The sequence below is a fragment of the Vombatus ursinus genome, unplaced genomic scaffold (assembly GCF_900497805.2).
Source record: "Vombatus ursinus unplaced genomic scaffold, bare-nosed wombat genome assembly UNPS02007284.1, whole genome shotgun sequence".
In the NCBI taxonomy this organism is placed as follows: domain Eukaryota; kingdom Metazoa; phylum Chordata; class Mammalia; order Diprotodontia; family Vombatidae; genus Vombatus; species Vombatus ursinus.
The window spans coordinates 9,394,425-9,418,462 of record NW_020947062.1 but is presented as its reverse complement, the minus strand read 5'-3'; the positions used below and the strand labels follow the sequence as shown (position 1 = coordinate 9,418,462).

Below are 24,038 nucleotides of genomic sequence, written 5' to 3'. Positions count from 1 at the left end.
AATTTTTACTTTCGACTGGGCCCTGTGGCATGGTAATTCTTTTATACCTCCTAATTAATTCACTATGCCCCTCAACACAGTGCCTTTTCCCAAACCTTTTCATTCCTCCTTCAAACTCTCATGGCTCCCCTTCAGCCTACGCTCTCAGCTGAGAACTTTGCCTCAGTTCCCAGAAAAAAACCGATGCCATTCATTGAGAACTCCCTCTTAGACATTATTCAGGTGCCTTCCACCATTATCTCTTTCACTCCTGTCTCTCATTAAGAGGTGGCCCTCCTTGCCATAGATAGTACACAAGTGATTTAATTTCATCTCGTGTTCTCCAGCAGACTGCCCCCTCTCTCATCCCTACTCTCACTAATCTTCAGTCACTCCCTGTCTACTGGTTGCTTCTCTACTGCTTGCCAACACATCCTTGTAACCCCATCTTTGAAAACCCCTCACTTGATCCATCCATCCCCACCACCCATTGTCCCATATCACTGCTCTCTTCTGTGGCTAAATATTTTGGGGAGGCTGTCTGCAACAGATGCCTTTCTTTTCTTTCTTCTCACTTCTCTTTTTAACTCTCTACATTTTGGCTTCCAAACTCAACATTTAACTGAAACTGTTCTCTTCAAAGTTACTAATGATCTCTTAATTGCCAAATCTTTTTTCAATTCTTATCCTTCTTGACCTCTCTGTAGCCACTGAACTCTTCTCTTTGATGCTCTCTTTTTTCTAGGTTTTCATGACACTACTCCCTTTGACTTTACTCTCCTCTGAGTTCTGATAACAGTAACTCACATTTATGTATGCTTTGGAATTTATAAAATATTTTGGATACACCACCTCATTTGAATTTCTCAACAGCTGTGTAAGGTAAGTAATGTAAAAATTCTTATTCACATTTTACAGATGAGATAATCAAGGCTGGAGAAGCTGAATCACTTGTCCAAGGTATTATAGTTAGTAGGTAGCAGGGCCAATGCTGAACCCCAAGTGCAGGGCCAATGCTGAACTCCAAGTGCAGGGCTCTTCTGGTGAGAGATGTGCCCTGTCTGAAAATATAGCTAACCCAGAAGTCTAGGGTTCTTCAGGCTTCTGGACGTTTGGAGGACACAACATCAGAGACTATGACCAGGGCAGGTTAGACAACTGAAATTTGAGGGTCCACTTGAACTCATTCCTCAATGGTCAGCTTGCTCCCCACCCTATCTCACTCCTACCATCCCAGTGATAATGAACCCCTTTACCGGGTGAGGTAAAACTCCTTCCCAATCCCCTCTCCATTTCCTCCTACCCACCCACCTCTGCTAGATCTACTGTCTCTTCTGCTTTGCTTTTTAGGACTTGGGTTCCATAATTATTAACAAACTTCTTTTCACCCTGTACTACTTCTGTCCTTACTAACACTTGGCTCCCTCCAGACACTAGATCTCGTATTCGATGTGCTCTCACTTATCTCTTTCCCCATGGACCCTGGCAGGGGAATGAGAATGTTCTTTGCCCCTCATTGCCACTTTCAGACCCTCCTTCAATCAAGCAATCATCAAGAACTCATTAAGCTCTTATTATGTGCCAGGCAATTTGCTAGGTGCTAGGGATACAAATACAAGGAATGACACAATTCCTGCTCTCAAGGAGCTTACATTCTAAAAGGGAGAAAACAAGTACTGTACACATACAAATGCATTTAGAATAAATATAAAGAAATACAAAGTAGCTAAACATACTCAGAAACTTCTCTGAAGTCAGGAAGACTCATCCAATCCAAATTCTGGTCCTAAACCTCTAGGGCATTCTCCTTTTTCAATGAGTTCAGTGCTTTGCTCAGCCTCCCTTCTCCCTCCCAACTCATGTCATCACAATAGAGGACTTCAAACATACATGTTGATGTCCTCTCAAATACCCAAATACCCTAACTTCCTACTTCTGGGATATATGCCTCTATTCCACTTCAGCTATGAGAGGCAGGGAGGGAAAGATCAATGCAATTTATACAGTGCCTACTTTGTGTCAGGCACTATGCTAAGCACTTTTTACCAATATTATCTCAGTTGATCCCCACAACAACTCTTCAATGTAGGTGCTATTTATAGCACTTTATAGTTGAGGAAATGAAGACAAATACAGGTTAAATGACTTGCCTAGGGTCACACAGCTGTAGGTATCTAACGCCAATTTTGAACTCGAGTCCTTCTGATTTCAGCACTATTTACTGTGGTACTAGATGCCACTAGGATGGTTAGAGTGACTGGCACATAGTAAGAGCTTAATATATGATTACTGTATTCGTAGTATTGCCATCACCCACAACTATGGCACTGTGTTCAAGAATTTCAAAATTCCTTTATACCATCATAATCTTTTATATTCCTATCTCTCCCTATACTTCATTCTTCCTCCTAAAAACTATCCTCAAGGTGACCTCCAAATCCTTCCATACCACAGTAACTCTGGAGGTCATTATTTCTGCTCTGGCCACACTCTCCTCCCTTCCCAATACTGTGTTTGCCAAATCTGAACCTTTTATAACTCCCATCATCCTCTTCCTTAGGTCCTAAGTCACAGGCTGACGAATGGAAGGGGAAGAAGTCACAAAACTGGGCTGACTGGGTCCACTATGAATTTATGCTGTATGTTATATAACCTCCCCTGTGCCCTTACTGCAAGGCAAGCGTACTCCTTCTACTCATCCTCCCTAACTGATTCTGACTTCACTCATCGGAAACTGCTTTTATCAAAGTTACCAATGATTGCTCACTTGCCCAATCTAATGGCCTTTCCTCAAACTTCATTCTGCACAATTCTCATTCTGCTGGTCATCTCTCCACTGGGATATTCTCTCCTCTCTCGGTTTTTGTCACACTGGTTTCTCTTTGGGCTCCCCTCCTACCTTGCCTTATTGTTCCTTCGGTCTCTTTTGCTGGATCTTCATCCATGTTACACCCACCCTGACTGCTCCTTTAAGATCTAGGTCTTCTTCTCTTTTATTTCTATACTCTTATGTTTATGCAAATAATCCAGCTCTAGTCTCTCTCTTGAGCACTAGTCCCACTTCATCAATTGCCTAGTGAATATTTCAAACTGCGTGCCCTGTAAGCATCTCAAACTCAACACGTCCAAAATAGAATTCATTGTCTTTTTGCCCAAGCCCACCTCTCTTCTGCATTTCTTCATTGTATACTGTGCAGGGCATCATCATCTTCTCAGTCACTGGTTCACACTCTCAGTATCATCCTTTACAACTGCTCTCACTCACTCATCACACAGCCAACCATCTCTCCTCTTCCAGGTCTCTCTCCTCATTAACATAGCCACACCCTTACCTCTTGCCTGGAGTATTGCTAATTGCCTTCTAATCTTCAGTCTCAGATATTTCCCCACTCTAGTCCATCCTCCACACAGCTGTCTTAAGTATGATTATGTCACCTCTCTTCTCCTAATCAGTAAAGTCCAGAGGATCCTTCTTATTTTTAGGACCAAAATTCAAATTCCTCTGTGTGGCATTTAAAGGTTTTCACAACCTGGCCCCTTCCTCCTTTTCCAGTTTTCTTACACATGATTCTTCTACCTTAAGGTCCAGCCATGCTAGCCATCTTGCTGCTCCTCACTCAAGATGCCATCTGTGCCTCCCTCCTCTGCACCTGGGCCCTGGCTGCCTGTTGTGCCTGGAATGCTCTTCTCTCTCATTTATTTCTAACTCTTACAATCTCTGGCTTCATTCAAGACTCATCACAAGCACCACCTTCTGCAGGTCGTCTTTTTCAGCCTGATCGCTGGCAGTTCCTTCCCTCTAGGGTTACCTTCCATCTACTCTGTATCTGGTACCTGCTTATGTAGTCTACTAGACTACATGTAGTTGTCTAGAAATATAGTCTACTCCAGAGGTATAAAACCTGCTCAGCCAGCAAAACTCCTGAGGGCAGCTTGAATCAAGATTAAAAATTGGGAAATGTTTAACAAAATAAAATTAAAAAAAAAAATCCAACATAGATAATGTTAATTTATGGTTTTCTTTTTCTTCTTTTTTTAAAGGCAATTGCGGTTAAGTGACTTGCTTACGGTCACACAGCTAGTAAGTGTCAAGTGTTTGGTCTGAGGCCAGGTTTGAACTCAGGTCCTCTTGACTTCAGGGCTGGTGCTCTATCCATTGCACCACCTAGCTGCCCCTTAATTTATGGTTTTCTAAGTCAACATGTGGCTCTGTTTCTATATGAGTTTGACACCACTGGTCTACTCTATTAGAATTTAAGATCCTTGGGGTTTTTTTTTCCTTCTAACCCCAGCATAATTACTAAATGATTCTTTTTTATTACAATTAGATTAATTAGATATCAGTTCTAGACTTTTTTCTTTTGGAGGGGGTAAAGAGTAGGAAGAAAGAAAATGAGAAAGGGTTAGGAAATTTTGCCATATTTGCAAATTTTGCTTAGAAAGGTACCAGACTCTTTCCAGTTGGCAAGTAGTTATTATAGTATTTTTTTTTTCCAAAAATAGTCTGCCCCACAGGCTCCAAATGCATGTTTGCAGAGTGAATGAATGTAATTATATGTAAAGCTGCCTAAATAAACATTGCATCTCTCACAGCTCAACATAATCCAACAAATATAAAGCAGATTAAGCAAGACAACATAAGCCCAGTATTTTGTATTACTTAGGGTACATTCTGGACTTGTCTTGAGTTATTTACTTGTCTCATATCTCCGACCAAGGCCTGGCACTACTACACCAGGACCCCGGACACCATTCCTGAAGCCAAAAAGTCAGGGAGTTCAGGAAAATGGCCAAGACTGTCCCCATCAGAGCCTCAGGTACAAAGACTTATTAAGGACCTGGTTCTAAGTATGGCATTTTTCCTCTTCCTCTTCCCTTTGAGATGTAGCTATGGGCAGGGAGGTGATGCACCAGACTGAGCCCAAGGCCTGGAATTAGTAAGACTTGAGTTCAAATCTTGCCTGAGAAACTTACTAGCTATGTGACCCTGGGCAAGTCATATAACCTATCTGTTTCAACTTCCTCATCTGTAAAATATTAATAGCACCTATGAGGGTAAAATGAGATATTTGTGAAGCACTTTGTAAACCTTAAAGTACTACATAAATGCTAGCTGTTATTATTATTACTGAGCTGAAACCAAGAACTCTGGCCTGAAGCCTCTCTCGCCCTTCTTCTTCTCCTCTCCTCTGCTTGGGACAGGAATACCCTTATCAATGCTGCCCTACATTTCTGCAGGACCCTAGAAGGTAGAGGTCCAACAAACAATTCCATGACTTGGAAATTTCCTCTTCCCTTCACTCTAATATCTAAACAGTTATCAAGTCTACAGCCAAACTGGGCTATTAGTTGTTCCCCAAATCTGACACTTTACCTTCTGCCTTTGTGCATTCCCATAGCTCCTTCTCTCCCCTTGTCTTCCTTTAAAGCTTTGCTCAGGTGCTACTACCTTTGGGAAGTCTTCCCTAATTCCTCAAATTTGCTAGTGGCTCTATCACTGTCTGTTTTCCTATTTTGTGTATGTTATTTCCTATTGTGCATATGTTACATTCTCCCTCAATAGAGTCTAAGCTTTTTGAAAGAAGGGGTGTTTTTCTTATTTAATTCTTAGTGCTGAGTACACAGCAGGGATTTAATAAATGTTTAAATATGATTTAACATGATTAATCTAGATCTGGAATGGTCTTTAGAGGCCATCTAATCTCCCCTCCTCATGTCACAGAGATACAGAGGTCAAATGGCTTGTCCATGGCCACAACAGAGGCAGAATTTGGAGCCCAGGCTTTTGCTCCAGAGCCAGCGACCTTTCCACTGAATGAGACTGCCTCTCTCGAAGGGCTTATAGAATTCAATTTATAATGTTTTTACATCCACCACAGGGTCTCACATATAGAGTAGGTGCTCAATAAATGTTTGTTGAAAGAAAGGATAAATAAAGCTGTTAATCTATATCTTGAATTCTCAAGCACGATCCCTAGGAATGGCATTGTTTTTAACCGCATATAGAACATTCTTTCAAACACAGCAAAGCTCAGCAGAATAGTTAAAACTAAGATCTGGAAAACAGAATATATATAGTTAGCGACAATGAAAAAGTAGACTGTAAAACTGAAGTTCTTCGCTTGCTTTTTCAGAGTTCAGCATTAACATAGGAGTACTACCTAGTGAATGTGACTGAGTCTAGCAAAGAAATTAACTAGTAAGAAAAGGGAGTAAGAACTGATTACATTATAAATTTAAATAAATTCATAATGACTCAGAATAAGTGCTATGACCTTAATTTCTTATCTTCCTTTGAAACAAAATATCCCTTTCTTCAATCCCCAATTCAAAACTCTCCCCACCCTTTCAAGTAATACTTTCCACTATAAATATCAAAAAATAAAAATAGATAATGGAAAGACTCCAAAGACATTAATCCTTAAGTGAAACATAAAACAATCATCCTGGGAATTTCAAAGGTGGAATTCTCTCAAGGCGCCTGCCAATAAACAAACTTCTTTCATATCCTTAACCAGGAATAGTTAAGCTTAATCCTAAGAATAAATGAGAAGAAAATCTGCAGACCAATATTTGATAATATACAAATAATATGGACAGAATGGAAAGAATTTTAAAAATTTGCATGACTTGAACCCTAGTTCTTATATAATTCTGCTATACTACACTGCTTAAATTCCATGTATTTCAAATATTCAATCAGTACTTGTGTTAAGCTTCTATTCATGTGAAATAGTATGGCGGTGTGAGTTTAATAATTAATGAAACAGAGGTTAAATAGTTTTTCAGGATCACTATCAAGAGTTAGTAACGAAGCCTGCAGTGGAGTGGAGGATGCCTATATCCCGGTTGCTATGTCATGGTCAATGCCACCTTCATACAAACTCTTATTAAGTACCTAATACGTGCAAGACCATGCAAGGTGCTGAGGGACAAATGACGATGACTAATACAAGTCACCTCAGGGAACGGATTACATAGTAAGAAGGATCAGCTATGTACACAAATAACTGTAATACCAAACAGAGCATGATCCATCCATCTAGAGCTCAGGGGATGGGGAGCAATCTGTACATCACAGGACTTTAAGACGGGGGGACTTTAGAGGCCATCTAGTCCAGGCCCCTTCGTGTTATAGATGAAGAAACTGAGGTCGGGGAAGTGACAGAACTTGTCTCGGCTCATGTAGCTAAGTGAGTAGCAGAGCTGGAGAACGGCCGAGGGACCGTGACTCCAAATCGAGGGCATTCTGTACTACGGCACAGTTGCCTCAGACTCTCTTGTATAATCTTGAGGGAGAGTGACATAATAGAAAAAGCATGGAATTTGGAGTTGGAACCGTCCACCAGGAAACTAGCATTCACTGAGTACCCACTATGTGCCAGGCACTGTGCTAAGTGGTGCTGGACAGACACACACACACACACACACACACAGAGCATAAAAGACAGTCCCTGCTCACAGTCTAATGGGGGAGAAAACATGCAAACAAACAGGCTCTAGACGGGATAAACTGGGAGAATTCTCACAGGGAAGACACTAAGACTCAAGAGGCCGGGGAAAGGCTTCTTGCAGAAGATTTGATTTTAGCAGATACTTAGAAGAAAGCCAGGGAGCTGAGAAGGGAGCGTGTTCCAGGCAGGGCGAGACATCCAGATGGGAGTGTCTTGTGTGGGAGGACAGCAAGGAGGCCAGTGTCACTGGATCACAGAAGATGTGGAAGGAAGGGAATAAGGTGAAAGAAGACTGGAAAAGTAGGTTCCAATCTGACCTCTGATACTTAACTAGCTGTGTGAACATGGAGCAAGTTTTTTAACTTTTCTGAGTCTCAGTTTCTTCATGTGTAAAATGGACATAATAACACATATAGTATCTACCTCACAGGGCTTGTTGGGATCAAATGAGCTAATGTAGTATGCAAAGCACTTTGCTAATTTTAAAGTGCTATAAAAATGTCAGTTATTATTTTCCACCTAATTTCAATTTTGGCATATGTGTTGTCAGAGCAAGCTCAACAGACTTCAGTTTATTCAAACACACCATATCCAACTCAAAAACAAACAAGTATTTATTGAGTGCCTACTACTTACAAAAGTACTTTGTGAGAGGCAGTGTGGTGTAGTGGAAAGAACACTGGTCTTGGAGTCAGAAGGCTTGGTTTCGAGTCCTGGCTCTGATACTCACTAGCTGTGTGACTCTGGACAAGTTACATCACCTCTCTGAGCCTCAGTTTTCTCATCTGTAAAATGGGGATGATAATACTTGCACTCGCTGCCTCACAGAGTAGTTGTGAGGAAAGTGCTTGACAAATGTGAACTATTACTACTACTGTACTATTTGGGGAGACAAGGTTTAAACATATGAGAAATTAAACCACAGTACAAAAGTTGACAGCGTATAGTACATGATTAATTGCCAAATTAATAACCAAGATGATGCAATGTTACAAGTTAAAAGGAAAGAAAGCACAATGTGAAATGGGCAGGTTTCATGAAAAGAAAGGGAAGAATATTCCATAAGGGAAAAGTATTCTCAAAGATGATAACCTTCAGAAAGAAAAAAAAAAACCATTTCCCAGAAACTTTTCATTTATAAAATTACTTGATTTTCTTAAATGCTGTTAATAATGACTTATTGTCATTAAAATTAAATTCAATAAGCATTTATTAAGCATCTATTAAGTGAAAAGCATAGTGCTATGTTATTAAGATACAGAGGAAAAAATGACACAGTCCCTGCCTCTAAGGGTTTACAATCTTCTCTTACAACCTACCTGTAAGATACATCACATGCAAAGATGAATAAACATAAGGTCATCTGAATGCGAAGAGAATTAACAACTGGGGTTTGGGGCAAGCTTTACCATGGAGCACACTCATGTAAAGAAGGAAGGAATGTATTCTAGAAATGGGGAACAGCTCATGTAAATGCATGGAGTAGGCCAATGAAACAATGAACTTGGTGACTATTAAAAATTAATGTTAATTAATATTAATAACTTTAATAGTTAATAGTCAAGTTTGGCTAGAACATAGAGTGTTCAAAGGGGAATAAAAGAAAAGTAGGCTGAAATCATACTGCAGAGGACATTCAGTGTCAGGCTGAGGAGTTTGTATTTATTTTTGAGGTGACAGGGAAGCTCAGGGCAATGGGCACGGTTAGACCTGTGTCTTAGAAGGTTTGCTTCAGTAACTATGCAGGAGATGTGTTAAAGAAGGAAGAAACTAGAAATAGAGAGTTTGATTAGGATGCTATTAGAGTAGACTAGATGAGAAATGATGAAAAACTGGAGTAGGATGGTGACCACCTAAGTGAATGGAGAGCTGGTTTTGATTGTGAGACATTATTTAGCTAGAATGAATGAGACTCATTGATTGAATGTGAGGGAGAGGAAAGGTCAAGGACGAATGTCTTCTGGGTTCCTGGAATATTTTTTGAAAGATGTTTGAATATGTCTGAAGGATGGAAAAGTAGAGGAAGATAAAAGAGTCCTCTTTTAGATGTGTTGAGTTTGAAATGCCCATGAAACATTTTGGCAATGAGAGACCAGATTTCAGGAGAGAGATTAGGGCTGAATTTATAAATTTGGGAATTATATGCATTAAGAAAGTAATAAGACCCACAGAAACTGATGATTTCACTGTATGTAGAATGAGAAGGAGGTGGCTTAGCACTGTATCTTGACAGAAGTGAACCAGCAAAGGGTGGTCAGATGGGTAGAAATACCAGGAGAAAGCACTATCACCACAGCCAAGGGAAGAGAATATCTAAGAAGAGGAGGTGCAATAGCATTAAAAGCCAGAGAAGTTTAAGGATGATGAAGACTAAGGAAATTTAGCAAAATTACATTTTCTTTTTCACTTAGCTATCAGTATTTGAAAGAAATAAAATTTCTATAACAGGTCAATTTATTTAAATTCAACAGAAAAAGACACTGGATTTGGAACCAGAGGCCATGGGTTTGAATACTGGCTCTGATATTTACTGTGTGATTTTAGTTTTCTCATCTGTAAAATAAAGGGATTATGTTAGATATTCAGACATTCTCCCAGCATGAAAAGGTCTAGGTAACACTTGAAACACGAATGAATTATAATAGTAAGTTATATTTCTTTAAGTATGTTAAGGTTTACAAAGCACTTTCCTAATAACTCTGTGAGGGCTAATGTAAATTGTAGCATAAAATATCAACTCAGTTTTACAGATGAGAAAATACAAGTTCAGAGAAGTTACTTGTCCAAAATCACGTAGCCATTAAGTGTCAGGATTAGAATTCCAGTCTTCTGATTCTGGTTCCAGTGTACTTTTGGCTACACCAAGGTGACTGAAATTTACACTCACTGTTCAGAGGCTTGATAAAAGATAACCAAACACTAAGGTTTTATTCTTTCTCTCTTTTTTTTCCCCATCCCACTACAGAGGTTAATTTAGGTAAGGCAAAATTTCCCTGTATTGTTTTTCCACTTATCTCCTTCTTTTACCTGCTGAACAAGGATAAAATAAATTGTTCCTTATTTGAAAGGAAAAACATTAGAATAAAGGCATCTATAGGGCTTTGAATACTTCAGAGAAAGTCATTATATATGAAATATTGAAGTACATACTGGTGCCTTTCTAAAACTATGGCAGGGCAGTTTGTTTTTTTTTTTACTAAAAGTAAACATCATTGGCAACTTTCCAAGCTGGAAAGCTTTCCAAGTGAAGCTGACTTAGATCCCAGAAGAAGACATTACATACATGTGGTAAACATGACAGTTATTCTGACACTCACGGTTTTATTTGGGTGGTTTTAACACATTCCTTTCCAGAACCCATCTAGATGCTAAAGCATCTTTCTGGAATAGTAAGGCAGTGAGATGAGAATGTTCCTCGCTTCTTTTGGGATGGATGTTGTTGTTTGTCCTTAGTTCTTTAAAAGGATCATGACATATAGAAGGTGATGTCATGACTTGCAAATAAACTGGATTTAAGTGAGGCAGGGCCGTGCAAAGTTACCAACCTCACTTTCTTCTCCACAGCCATCTGGGGTCCAGTGGTAAGACATAGATCAGGACAACTGAAGATGGCCCTGGATGCAGTGGGAGACCATGGCCTTTTTAAGCTAAGGTTTTTCCCAGGTCTCAATTTAACTGAGGCAATGCCCATTCAGTGATTAAGGCTAGGTAAGAAAGGGGCAGAACAGCCACTTTACCTACTCAAAAAAAAAAATCGATCTGGAAGGGGAACACTCTCAGGGTTTCTGGTCAAAACAAAAACAATTGCTATTTACATACACTCAGAGCCATCAGAAACCAGTGACCAAGTGAGGCTTGGGCTAGGACTCGTTGTTGGCCAATCAATGAAAGCCAGAATGATTTGGGTTTAAGGCATGGTCCATAAAAAAGAAATCTAGCCCTTAAACTCCAAGATACCTTGCGGAGTTTCAGCGATCAAAATTTATATTCCTTTGGGCAGAGCACTCCCAGGTAAGGATATGATTTCCTATATGGTCAGAGGGAGAGAAGGGAGGGAGAGAAGGAAGGAGGGAGGGAAAGACAGAAAGAGGGAGGGAAGGAAAAAAAGGGAAGGAGGAAGGAACTGTGTTGACCAACTGTAACTGGCCAGTTAAGTCTCCAGTGGGGCGGCTGCTACTACTCACAGTTTGTTGTTTGCCCAGCATTCTTGAAGAGGACTGTGACATCAGGAAGGTGATGTCATGACTTGCAAGTGGCCTGGATTTAATTGAGGCAGGGCTGTGCAAGTCTCACTCTCTCTTCTGGAGCTATCTGGGTCCAGTAGCAAGACATAGATCAGGACGACTGGAGATGACCCTGTTTTAGGATGGATATTCAACAAAGGAATACCCACTTCTTCACTTTTGATAGGGAACAAGCCCTGACCTTATGGCCCCTTCCCTTTAAAGTATCAGAGAAGTAAGAAGGATTTATTCAGGGAATTACTCAAACCACCCCTTTCTTATCTCATATTTAGGCTCTAGGAAGAACTAGAAATCAGGTTTCAGCTGGAAGGGTAGAAAAGAAAACTCTCATCTACTTCTCTGCACACTACTCAGGCCCCCATTAGTACATTCTCACAATGAACTTCACCAGGACATCAAATTTTTTTAGGATGTAATGAGTTTAGCTGAGTAAACAAAGTTGACTCAGTATCTCTGAAGTAAAAACTGCTCTGAACCTAGCAGAAGGGAGAGCATTTAGGTACACATTACTATCCTACCTTTTTTTGGCTTTGACTTTCTGGTTTGAAATTCAGTGTTATGGCTATTGGCTTATTTTTATGAGTAGTTTATAAATAGACATTTAGGTGAGGAAGACTTCAGTGTAGGAGGCTAAAGAAAAAGAAACTGTTTTTGCCTTTCTTTATATATCCAGTGCTTAGCATAGTGCACAGAGCATAGTAAGAACTTAATAAATACCTGCTGATAAATTGGAGAAGCATGAAGGAAGGAGAAAGGTGACAGTGCTATTATTTAATAGAAAAAGCTGAAATCAGAAGATCTGGCTTGGGTGAGTCAGTAACTAATTCTAGATCACAAAGAAGCCATTTTTAGTTCATTGGATCTATTTCAAACCCATTTTCCATGGTTCTCTCCACTGGTGTAGATCATTAACTGCTTTAGACTTCAGTTTTCTCATCAGAAAAATGAAAGGGTAGGACCAACTGATGGTTAAATTTCATTTTTGGCTACAAATCCTAATATCATCTCCTACGTTCCCACAAAGGGAAAACAGCACATTGTAGCAGCTAATGGAGCCATAAAATATTTAACTAAATTTTTTCCTTCCAAACACCACTGGGTCACGGAAAATAGATAAGTTAAACTTTTTTTCTGGCAATGATATTCTCCATAATGGGATTTCACTGGTATCAAGGAGTGCAGCTAGACACTAAAGCTATACTGGTTTTCTAATGAGAAATGAGTTTCTGATGAGTTTTGATGGACAATAATATAGAATTATCATTTATTGTATTTCATTAGTTTATTACTGTGGATAATGTGGTTGATGTTAAGTTTCCCTCTTTTTTTTTTTTTGGTGAGGCAATCGAGGTTAAGTGACTTGCCTATGGCCACACAACTAGTAACTATCATGTGTCTGAGGCTGGATTTGAACTCAGGTCTTCCTCACTCCAGGACTGGTACTCTATCCACTGTGCCACCTAGCTGCCCCATGATAAGTTTCTTTTAAAACATTCTTTATGAAAATAACAACAAAACTAACCTTTCAATGTAGAATAAGTTAAATGGGACAAAATGGACAGAGCTACAAGATGTTGTGGAACTTCAAGCAAATCTGAACAGGCAGCTTTGCCTGAATACTTAGAGAATACCCTCATAGCGATACCAGATTTTACCAAGCTAGGACCTAGGACAGGAGATGGGGATGTCCATTGTCAGGACTGGATTCAAAGCCTTTCCAATCATATCTTCCAAAGCTAGGGGTCGCCTCCATAACACAAGAGGGCACACAAATAGGCCTTCAGTGCAGGAGTAAAGAACATAAGGTTCATGAAAAATACATTACTGAGTTTTTCAACGTAGCAACTTTATAAAAAACCATGAGGAAGATGTGCTTTGCTATTACTGTTTCATAATCAGTAGCAATAGTAGATGCTACAGTCTGCCTTGTAAGCAAACTGAAGTATTTTAAAGTTGTGTTTTGTTTGTGAATGCCTTTGTAATTTTGCTAGAACGAAGAAACATTTTTAACAATTTTGTAACTTAACACACTCTTCATGAAGATCACTAAAAGCTAATTCAAAATAAAGAGTCACTAGCTATATTAGTTTTTTTCCCCCATGAGGGATTTAGCACTTTAATACATTTCAAGAATGTTTGTTTCATTATAATGGCTTTAGTTATACTTTTGCTTTCTTATTTTTTAATTTTCTAATTTTATCCCTACATGGGTGGTAGTACAAAAATAGAATAAAAACAACTACACAAAATGCTGGTAGAATGAGACTATTCTATCATCTCTCCTGACAGAATGATCATCCATTGACTGTGTTTATATATTACCAAATGTATTCTAGTGATCGATTCTAGATCACAAAGAAACCAACTTTTCATTCACTGGATTCACTTCAAACTCATCCTCCATGGTTCTCTTCACTGATATATATTACTCATTATAAACAGTGAATCATAGTAGGTTATTTTATGGTGTGTACTTCTCTCTTCATGGAAACTTCTTGGACTACTTGACAGAGTCAGTTTAAAGATAAGCCTGGCCAGTGTATCTTAATGTCCCGTCTAATTCTAAAATTCTATGATTCTTTTGCTATGTGGAAAGTCAGTGCACTCAATACAGTTTTTGCTAATTCAAGTTTCAGGTGTTGTTACAAGTGAGGGCTTTGAACTTAAGACCAAATAACCACCATCCATACACACTCAATATCACTTCCAAAGAAGAAACTGACTTCATGAAATATTATCATTTATTATTCCTTTTGGGACTAAATCCTAATTATTTTTTTAAAAGATTAATAGCATTTTGGTTGATTTAGAATAGGTAATATTTTTAAATGCCATAAAATACCCAGCTATTCTTAAGTTATTTCTTCTACCCAATGTGATCTCTCTGAAACACATTTTAGAACAAAAATGCCTTGTTCTATCATGAACTAAGTTCTTATATTTGCTTATATTTACACTAAAATATAGTGTAATGCTTCTTTTTACTGCAGATAGGAGAAAGAATCAGATTCCCAAAATTTAAAATAGGTGTATATTACTTTGACAGCTTTCAAGACATATGATGCTGAAAATGCCTAAGAATCTACTTGTTATAGTCCGAGGTTACTTTGTCTCTAGTTGCTGTAGTTAGTCAATACAAATTATGCGTTAAGCATTTGTGGCAGGAACATTAGGGATACCTAAGAAATGCAAGTTAGGGTTCCTGTTCTTAGGTAACTTAGAACTGGGATGATATAATATGCACATGAGAGGCAGACATTTCTGGTTGAAAATAGTGCTGACTTCAGGGCCAGGAAGACCTGGACTGAAGTTCCATCAACAAACATTAAGCTCTTATGACGTGTTAATCTCTGGGGATTTGAAGAAAGGCAAAAACAGTATCTGCCCTCAAGACATTTATGTTCTAATGGGGGAGAGAATTTGAAAAAAGCTATATGTCTAACAAAAGGGTAAACTGGATGTAATCTCAGAAGAGAGGTACTAGTATTGAGGGGGCCAGAGAAAGGCCCTGGCAGAACACAGGATTTAAGCTGAGATATAAAGGAAGTCAGGGAAGCCAGGAGATGGAGATAAGGAGGAGCAGCATCCAAGATACGAGGGGCAGCCAGTAGAAAATGCTCAGAGCCTAGAGATGAGTGTCTTAGGCAAGGAATAGCAAGAAGGCCAGTGGTGCTGGATCACAGAGTACATGAAGGTTATAAAGTATGAGAAGACTGGAAAGTTAGGAAGGGGCCAAGTTATGAAGGGCTTTTTAAAAAAAAGCTAAACAGGACTTTATATTTCATCCTTGAGGTAACAGGGAGCCAACAGAATTTATTTAGTAAGGGGGTATAAAGGTTATCCAACCTGCACTTTAGGAAGATCCTCACTTCTTAATGCTCTAAGATACTCTCTAAGACTATACAGTTCAGAAAAGTGCTGACCTGCATCGGTAGAGGAAGAGTCCTTACCTGGGAACTCCCTATGTCAGTGAAATCATGGGTCTAGTCCTTATCCCCTTTAATATGCACACATGAAATGACTTGACCCTCATCAAGCAATAAACACAGCCAGTACAAATTAAAACAGTAACCCAACATATCAATCGTTTTCTACTTCAAGAATGCCCTAGCCAAGTCCTAAGAATTCTTCCCCAGATTGGCACCTGTCCCTTTCCTGCATTCATATACATACATACATACATACATACATATGCACATGTATATGTATATACACATATATAGATGTATATATGTATATATCTATATCTTTACCATACATGAACCTTAGCACTTGATCATACTCATTTTATCATTCTATTTGGTGCTATCTTACGTTGTCTTATCTGTTTGAAGTGTACATATGAAAAAAATTTAAGTTTCTTAGGACCTCAGAGACCATGACAAATATTTCTTCTCTATTACAAACAGCACTTAAGTGCTTTATCAGGCACTCAAATACTTAAGTGAAAGAACGCAAAATAGATTAAGATTAAAGGAGCAGTCATAGTTCTTAGATGACCTATGTTAGGCTTATAAGCAAAGGAATGACATGATAAAAATATTTAAGGAAAATCATATCACTTAGAATATCCACACTTACTATGCACCAGTTATTAAGTATTTATTAAGCACCTACTCCCTATGTGTCAGGTGCTCTGCTAAGTGTTAGGGGATATAAAGATAAAAATAGTTCCTGTTCTCAAGGATCTCAGTCTAATGGAGGAGATAACATGTAAACAACTATGTACAAATACTGGGCAACTCGGTGGCACAGTGAAAAGAAAGCTGGGCTTGGGGTCGGGAAGACTTGAGCTCAAATCTGACCTCAGACACTTACAAGCTGTGTGACCCTGGGCAAGTCACTTGGTACTGTTTGCCTCAGTTTCCTTAATTGCAAAATGAGCTGGAGAAGGAAATGACAAACCACTGTAGTATCTGCCAAGAAAACCCTCAAAAGGGTCACAAAGAGTTGGACATGACTGAAAATGACTAAACAAAAATAAAATGTACAAACAAGATACATAAAGATAAACTGGAGACAACAGACAGAAGGCACTATCAGTAAGTGGAAATTATGAAAGGCTTCTGATAGAAGGTGGGATTTTGCTGGGACTTGAGAGAAGTCAGGAGACAGAGATAAAGGAAAAATGTGAAAATGCACAGGAGAGTAAGGTGCAGAGAAGTTTACTGGAGTGGGAGCGGGAGCGGGTGTGTGTGTGTGTGTGTGTGTGTGTGTGTGTAAGTCAGACCTGTGGTTTAGGAAGATCACTTTGACAGCTGACTGGAGGATGGACTGCAGTAGAGATTTTAGGGAGGGACGTTAACCAACAGGCTGCTGCAATAGTTCAGGTGTGAGGTGATGAGATCCTGCACTAGGGTGGGCCAGTGTCATAGGGGGAGAAAGGGTTGTATATCAGACATGTTATGAAGGCTCAATCAATGGGATTTTGCAACATATTGCATATGGAGAGTGAGAGTGAGGAGCTGAGGATGATACTTGGCTTGTGCCCTTAATAGTAACTGCAAAGTTAGGAAGCAAAAAGGACTGGAGCAGGGAAGACATGTTGACTTTAGGATATCTATAGGTCATTCAATTTGATATGTCTAAGAAGAGTTGGGAGATGTGAGACTGAAGATCAGTAGAGTGGATAGGGCTAGAAATCATCGATACAGATCACCAAATGAAATAATATAGAGGGAGAAGAGAAGATGTCCCAGGATAGAGCCTTGTGGGATTAAACACAGTTATTAAGGTATACATAGATGAAGACGTAATAAAGACTGAGAAGAAATTGTCAGAAAGGCAGGAGGAGAATCAGAAAATAAAAGAGAGTATCAAGTAGACGAGGATGACAGACATTGTCAAAGGCTACAGCGAAATTGAGGAGAATGAAGACTGAGAAAAGGTTACTGCATTTGGCAATTAAGAGATCATTACTAACTTCAGCAGGGGGCAGTTAGGTGGATAGAGTTCTGGGCCTGGAGTCAGAAAGACTCGTCTTCCTGAATTCAAATCTGGCCTCAGACCCTCACACCTGGGCAAGTCACTTCACCTGGTTTGCCTCAGTTCCTCATCTATAAAATAGGCTGGAGAAGGAAATGGCAAATCACTCCAGTATTTTTTACCAAGGAAACCCCAAATGGGGTCACAAAGAGTCAGACATGACTAAAAAATGACTGAACAATAACACTAACTTTGGAGAAAAGTTTCAGTTGAAGAATGAGGTCAAAAGCTAGGATGCATATACATAAATCTCAGAGTTAGGATAAAAATGAAGATAAAGACAAAAAGATTGAACTCAAACAGGAATTTTAATTAAAAAAAAAAACTTAACAAAATAGAGTTTGGGGGAATGAAGTAAAAAAGTCCAAGTACAGACTTCACTAAATCAAAATTTGAGACAATTCAGTCAAAGCAAAGCATAAGTTACATCTTGGCCCCCTCTAGGAATAATGGTTATTCTGGGCAAATTAAAGGTATCAAAACATTTTTTTAAAGGACTATAGCACATTTTTTCATGAAAAAAGATACTGCTTATCTTCTAAAGCAATCAATAGTCAATACTGTGTTAGTCTGAATTATTCTCTGGGTCTAAATTAAAAATAAAAATTATAATTATTAATAATTTTTTTTTTACTATTTACAAATTTCTTTACTAATTCAAGCGTTGTCCAATTAGTAGGAGTTAATCAGTTCTTGTGCTATTATTTTGTCCCCATGAGGCAGTGGAAAGAATATTGAATTTGGTGTCAAACTGTCTGGGTTTCTAGCTCTAAGCCTCAGTTTTCTCATCTGAAAAATAAGAAGCCTAAGCTACTTGACCTCTAAAGTGCCTTCTGGCTCTAATTCTATAATCCTATGATTCTAGCACTTGGTTTCTAATGTTGGAGGGAGGCTGTCAAATTGGTCTTTAGTTACAATGGTTGCTGAACAGCAGCAGGGATCAAATGAACACAAATTGGAGGCCTATCCAACATCTGAGACAACACTGATTATGAAGTACAAAAGAGGTGAGGAAAGAAACTCCTTTCATAAAAAAGTTTTCATTTCAGAGTAAAAGTATTGATTTTGATATGCAACCTGTGTTGTTTTGGTTTTTTTTTTAAACAGTATTATTATTAAGGACAATCAACTGAATAGTAAAGATTTGGAAATTGATGTTAGAAACATACTGATTAGTAATATTTGTCAATCATATGAATACCCTAGGATTTTCTTATTCCAAAGCTTAATAAACAACTGTAGCTAACAGGGGCAAATAATTAAATATCAAAATAACTAAGGCCTCTGAAAATATTTAAATATTTGCATGGAGAACATATCTACCCAAACAACAAACATTTAAGTATTATATCTCTTCCCCCCCAGAATGGCTGTGCTGTAGAAGATTCCAGTTAGAGAATGAAGGCTAAAACAGATTTCAGAGACCATCAAATCCAACCTCTTCTCTACCTCCCTCATTGTACAGAAGCAGATACTGTCTTCTAGCTGAAGATGAAGACATTTCAAAGCTATAAGGCTGTACAATTAGGCATGGACTCAGCTTGGGGTACAAGAAAAGGCATTTGATCTGCTTCCTTATTAGCTCATGACTGCAAGCAAGTTACAAGCTTTCTGAGAATGATGTTCCCCAACTGTAAAATGGGAGTAATAATTCCTACAGTATTTATATTACAAGGTTATTATTGCAGGGAAAGTGTTCTGTGAACCATAAAGCACTATATAAATATAAGTTATTATTACTGATGAAGCCCTGTTGTATCCCTTGACTTAAATTTAATTCAGTGAACACTTACAAAATACACAAGACGTGCAAGGCACTGTGCTAGGCGTTGGGGCCATGAAGACAAAAATGAAACAGTTTCTGTTTTTTGAGGAACATGCCTTCCTTTCCATTTGAAGGCTGAGGGTGGGAAGGTAATTCAACCTAATAACAACAATGATAATAGCTAACATTTGGATAGTACCCTAAGATTTGCAAAGAGCTTTACATATGCTATCTCATTTGATGCTTATAGCAGTCCTATGAAGTAGGTACTACTATTACCCCACTTCACAGATGAGGAAACTGAAGTAGACTGAAGTTAAATGATTTGCCCAAGGTCACACAGTTAAGTAAAGGCCTTAGACAGGATTCAGACCCAAATCTTTCTCATTCCAAGTCCAGCACTCTATCCACTGTGCCAGCTAGCTGTCTTATAATTATAGGTAAATTACAAGTATTTTAAAGATAGAAAGAAGAGTATTAACTGGGAAATCCAAAAAAGCCTCCCAAGGTAAGTGATATTTCAGTTGAATCTAGAAGGAAGATATGGATGATGAGAGGGGAACGCAAATGGCATAGGAGACAGTCTGTAAGAAGGCATAGATATGGAAGACTAATGTTGAGTTTCAGGGGACAGTTCCAATTTGGCTGGAATGCAGAGAGAAGTCACATGAACTAGGTCTGGGAAGTGACAAAGAAGCCAGAATGTGGAAGCCTGTAAATGCCAGGCTGAGTCTATATATTGCTCGGGGGGAAGAGGGAGCCACTGAAGATTTTTGAAGAAGTGATGATATAGTCATAGCTGTTCCTTAGGAAGAGGGCTGGAGGGCACAGACTGGAAACAGGGAGCACAATTAAGAGACTATTACAATAAACCAGGTGAGAGATGAGTGAAGATAAGGTGATAGATAAGAGGATGGTATACAGGTAGAATCGGCAAGGTTTGGCAATCAACTGGATATGGAATGTGAAGGAGAGCGGAGAATAAATAATGACTTAGATCACAAATATGAGTGACTACAAGGTTGAACGACCTCACCATTTGTAAGGACTCCTTCCATGTGGGTTCTGTGCAATATGTTCTCCATGACAGTGGTGAATATCCTGGGCTAAGATGTCTCCTTGTTCCATGGCATACTTAATACTGACAGAGAATGCTTGCCCAAAATTATGTCTGTGGTTATACATGTATCAAGGAATTTTGTATGACTGTAACAAACATAGTAACTTGAAGCTTGGAGACACCTTGTTGGAGGGAAGCTTTTAAGGCTGACTTTTGGAGTGGAATGCTTAAAAAAAAAAAACTACAACTCAAGGTATATATTAGTGGGATGGTGTACTATTGTGCTGTAAGAAATAATGAAGGGGGCTATTTCAGAGAAACCTGGGGAGACTTGTATGAACCGATGTACAGTGAAATGAGCAGAACCAGGAGAAGAATTTATATACTAACAACAACACTGTAAAGACTGTTAATAATTAAAATACTAATAACACTAATAATAAAGATTAGCTTTGAAAGGCTTAGGAACTCTGATCAATACAATGACCAACCATGGACCAACCGAGGACACATGATACAACAGGCAGCCCATCTCTTAACAGAGTCGTAATGGAATCAAGGTGTATAATGAGACATATATGTTTCTGGAAATGGCCAATCTGGCATTTTTTGCTTAACTATGTACATTTGTTATAAAGGTTTTGTTTTTCTTTCTTTTTCAACCGGAGGTATGGTGCAGAACAAGGAAGAAGAGAAGGTGGATTTTTGTTAACTAAAAAAAAAAAACAAAAACAAACAAAAAACAAAACACCACTCCATCAAAACACAGTAAAAATCTTTTATCTTCTAAAACTTTCAGTCAATTATATTACTGTGAAGGTGTAGTCTGTTGTAGAAAACTGCAAAAGCCCATGTATTCCCTTTTCATGAGATCCAAAGCTATCTAAGAAAAGTCTTCTAATAGAGAAAGAAAACACAACATAAAACAAATAGATAAAGGATGGTATGCAAGTGGACAGGAAGCCTAAGGAATCATCTCAGGCAGATGCTGTGGACAGACGACGAGCTGGGCCCAAAGCTACATGGTACTTTCCTTTATCCTAAGTTAACTTCTCAGGCCAAATCCCATCTTTAAACACCAATTTTCTCTTGGGAAGGTTAACACGGCTGCCAATCATTGATCACTACAATTTCTGAAGAATAAAATTTAAAGAAGACCCAAAAAAAAATGGAGAAAACACAAGATGGATATAAGTTGGCTGTAACATATTACCAAAAATCACTTATGTGCAAAAAATGACAAAAAGAAATGATTCAAGAATATATGACTGGTAAAGAGGCAGAACAGTGAGGTGTCAAGAAAAAAGGACAAAAGAAATACAACCTCAAAGATGCACTGGTACATGGTGCACTGTGTATTATGCTGGTAATAAGACTTGGAGGAAGATCCCTACAATGATGGATATAGATCCTTTATGAAGGATTTATGGAAGAAAATGGACAGGAATTGCATCAGATGAGAAGATATGGAGGACCTCCAATTTACACTACTGGATGTAGTATTCACGTTGATAAGATAAAATCTACTGAACTATTGTTATTATCAGCAGGGAAAAGTGCCAATTGTGGAAGACAAGAATAGCTATGAGAAATTACCCACCTTTAGTTTCATGACATAGCTGTAAATGCTAAGGTTCAGACAGTACAATTATAAGAGAAAAGAGCTAAGGTGAACCAAGTAGGCCTGGTCCAGGAGCCCAAATAAAGTGGCTATATGTTTACATGTTTATTTTAATTCACATTGATTCTTCTAGTCAGGCAAGGAAGTTGTGGTTAACTTCCATGTACTGAGCATGGTAATTATGATGTACAATAAATATTTATACATTATACACAGTTAAGATACACTGCACACAACTATGACAAATGCCTACATCTTTCCAAACGTAAACAGAAAAGACTGATGATGTCAAGTAGTCTACATGCCACCTCAACCCACCCTGTAAATACCTGAATCCACCACCTAACTAAAGATTAGAAACTATAATTAAATGTAATCACTTACCATATGTACTACTTCAGGGTAAATAGGCTCTGTGATCACATTTCGATTGTGTGTGATATATTCTACCATTTCACTTAAAGCAGCTCGTTTTACTTCCTTCCACTTTAGATCACTTAGTGGATCAGAAACAAAGTCAAAAAGGACACAACATTGACGCAACTTCTGGATAAAAAGCTTCTCTTGATCAGCAGGAGGTACATCTGCAAAGCAGAAAAGAAAAAAAAAGTTCAGATTGTAAAAGTCCACTCTAAAGAATGCCTAAACTATAACATTTTGGAGTCAAGAACTAGATAGAAGGGGAGAGTTATTTGAGATGAGATCAGAAGCCAAAAATGAGAGTGGGTAGAATTAATATGAAGATGCCCAAAACACACACTGCCTATATCTGGTTTAGTTACCATCCATTAACAGATTAAATAAAAACTATCACTACAGAGCAGGCTGCTGTTTAACTTCCCCTGAAGTATACATACATTCTCTTCATGTGTTTTTATTTCCCTGTCATGTTAGGTGAAGTTCAATACCTCTACGTTCTGCATAATACCTAACACATTACTGGTTATTCAAATCACAAATGAACGTGGACAGTATCTTCAATAGTAGGTAACTTGGCTGGGTACTGATAATCTGAGGAAAAAAAGCATATAACACATCGTTGTCTGAGTTTTGGAGTAGAAGACACTCGCAAGCCTGTCACACCAAGACAGGCAGTGGGAAGCACTGAAGAAAGAACTGGCCCTATAGTCAGGACGACCTGGATTCTACTCCTGTCTCTGACATATCCTGGCTGTGTGACCTGGGAGTAAATCTCTCAGTCTTTCAGTGTTCTAGAAAACTCTCTATAAGTTTTAGAAAGGTTGCACATCTGCATTTGGCATCATTGGACATACCTCTATTGCAGGTGTGGGGAACCTGAAGCCTCAAAGGCCTTGGGTGTGGCCTTTTGACTAAGTCCAAGTTTTACACAACAAATTTTTTTATTAAGGGAATTTATTAAGGGAATTCTGTGAAGTTTGGATTCCATCAAAGGGCTGCACTTGAAGACCTAGAGGGCCACTTGTGCCCTTAAGGCCACAAGTTCCCCACCCCTGCTCTATTGCCTTTAGGATAAAATGTAAACTTCTCTGTTTAAATTTTAAAACCTTTCATAAACTGACCCAATCTGTCTTTTCAGCCTCATAGAACACAATTCCTCCTGTCCCTTACACTATGCAATTAAGCAATCTAGTCCCCTCTTGTTCCATCTCTGCTGTTGCACTGTTTCCCATGCCTGCAATACATTCCCTCCTGACCTTTGCCCCATATTATTCCATAAATAGATATGTACTTGTCTTTTCCATTAGAACATAAGTTTCTTACAATGAGGGATGGTTTCATTCATTGTATTTGTATCCTTAGCAGCTAGGAAACTGGCAATAGGCACTTAATAACTAGCATTTACATAGAACTTCAAAGTTTACACAGCACATTACAATTATTATCTTATTTGATCCTTACAATAACCCTGAGGTAGCTGCCATTATTATCTCTAGTTAAAGATAAAGAA

General features: G+C 38.6%; 1 protein-coding gene across 9 annotated transcripts in view; it reads right to left on the bottom strand.

Annotated features, from left to right (window-relative positions):
* The window catches only part of PPP2R5C (protein phosphatase 2 regulatory subunit B'gamma), a 197,156-nt gene that overhangs the window by 58,789 nt on the left and 114,329 nt on the right, over positions 1–24,038 (bottom strand). For all 9 annotated transcript variants that reach the window (XM_027849051.1, XM_027849053.1, XM_027849052.1 and 6 more), the window contains one exon: positions 22,493–22,692. In XM_027849051.1, coding sequence (XP_027704852.1) covers positions 22,493–22,692 — 200 coding nt within the window. The remainder of the gene's footprint in view (positions 1–22,492; positions 22,693–24,038) is intronic.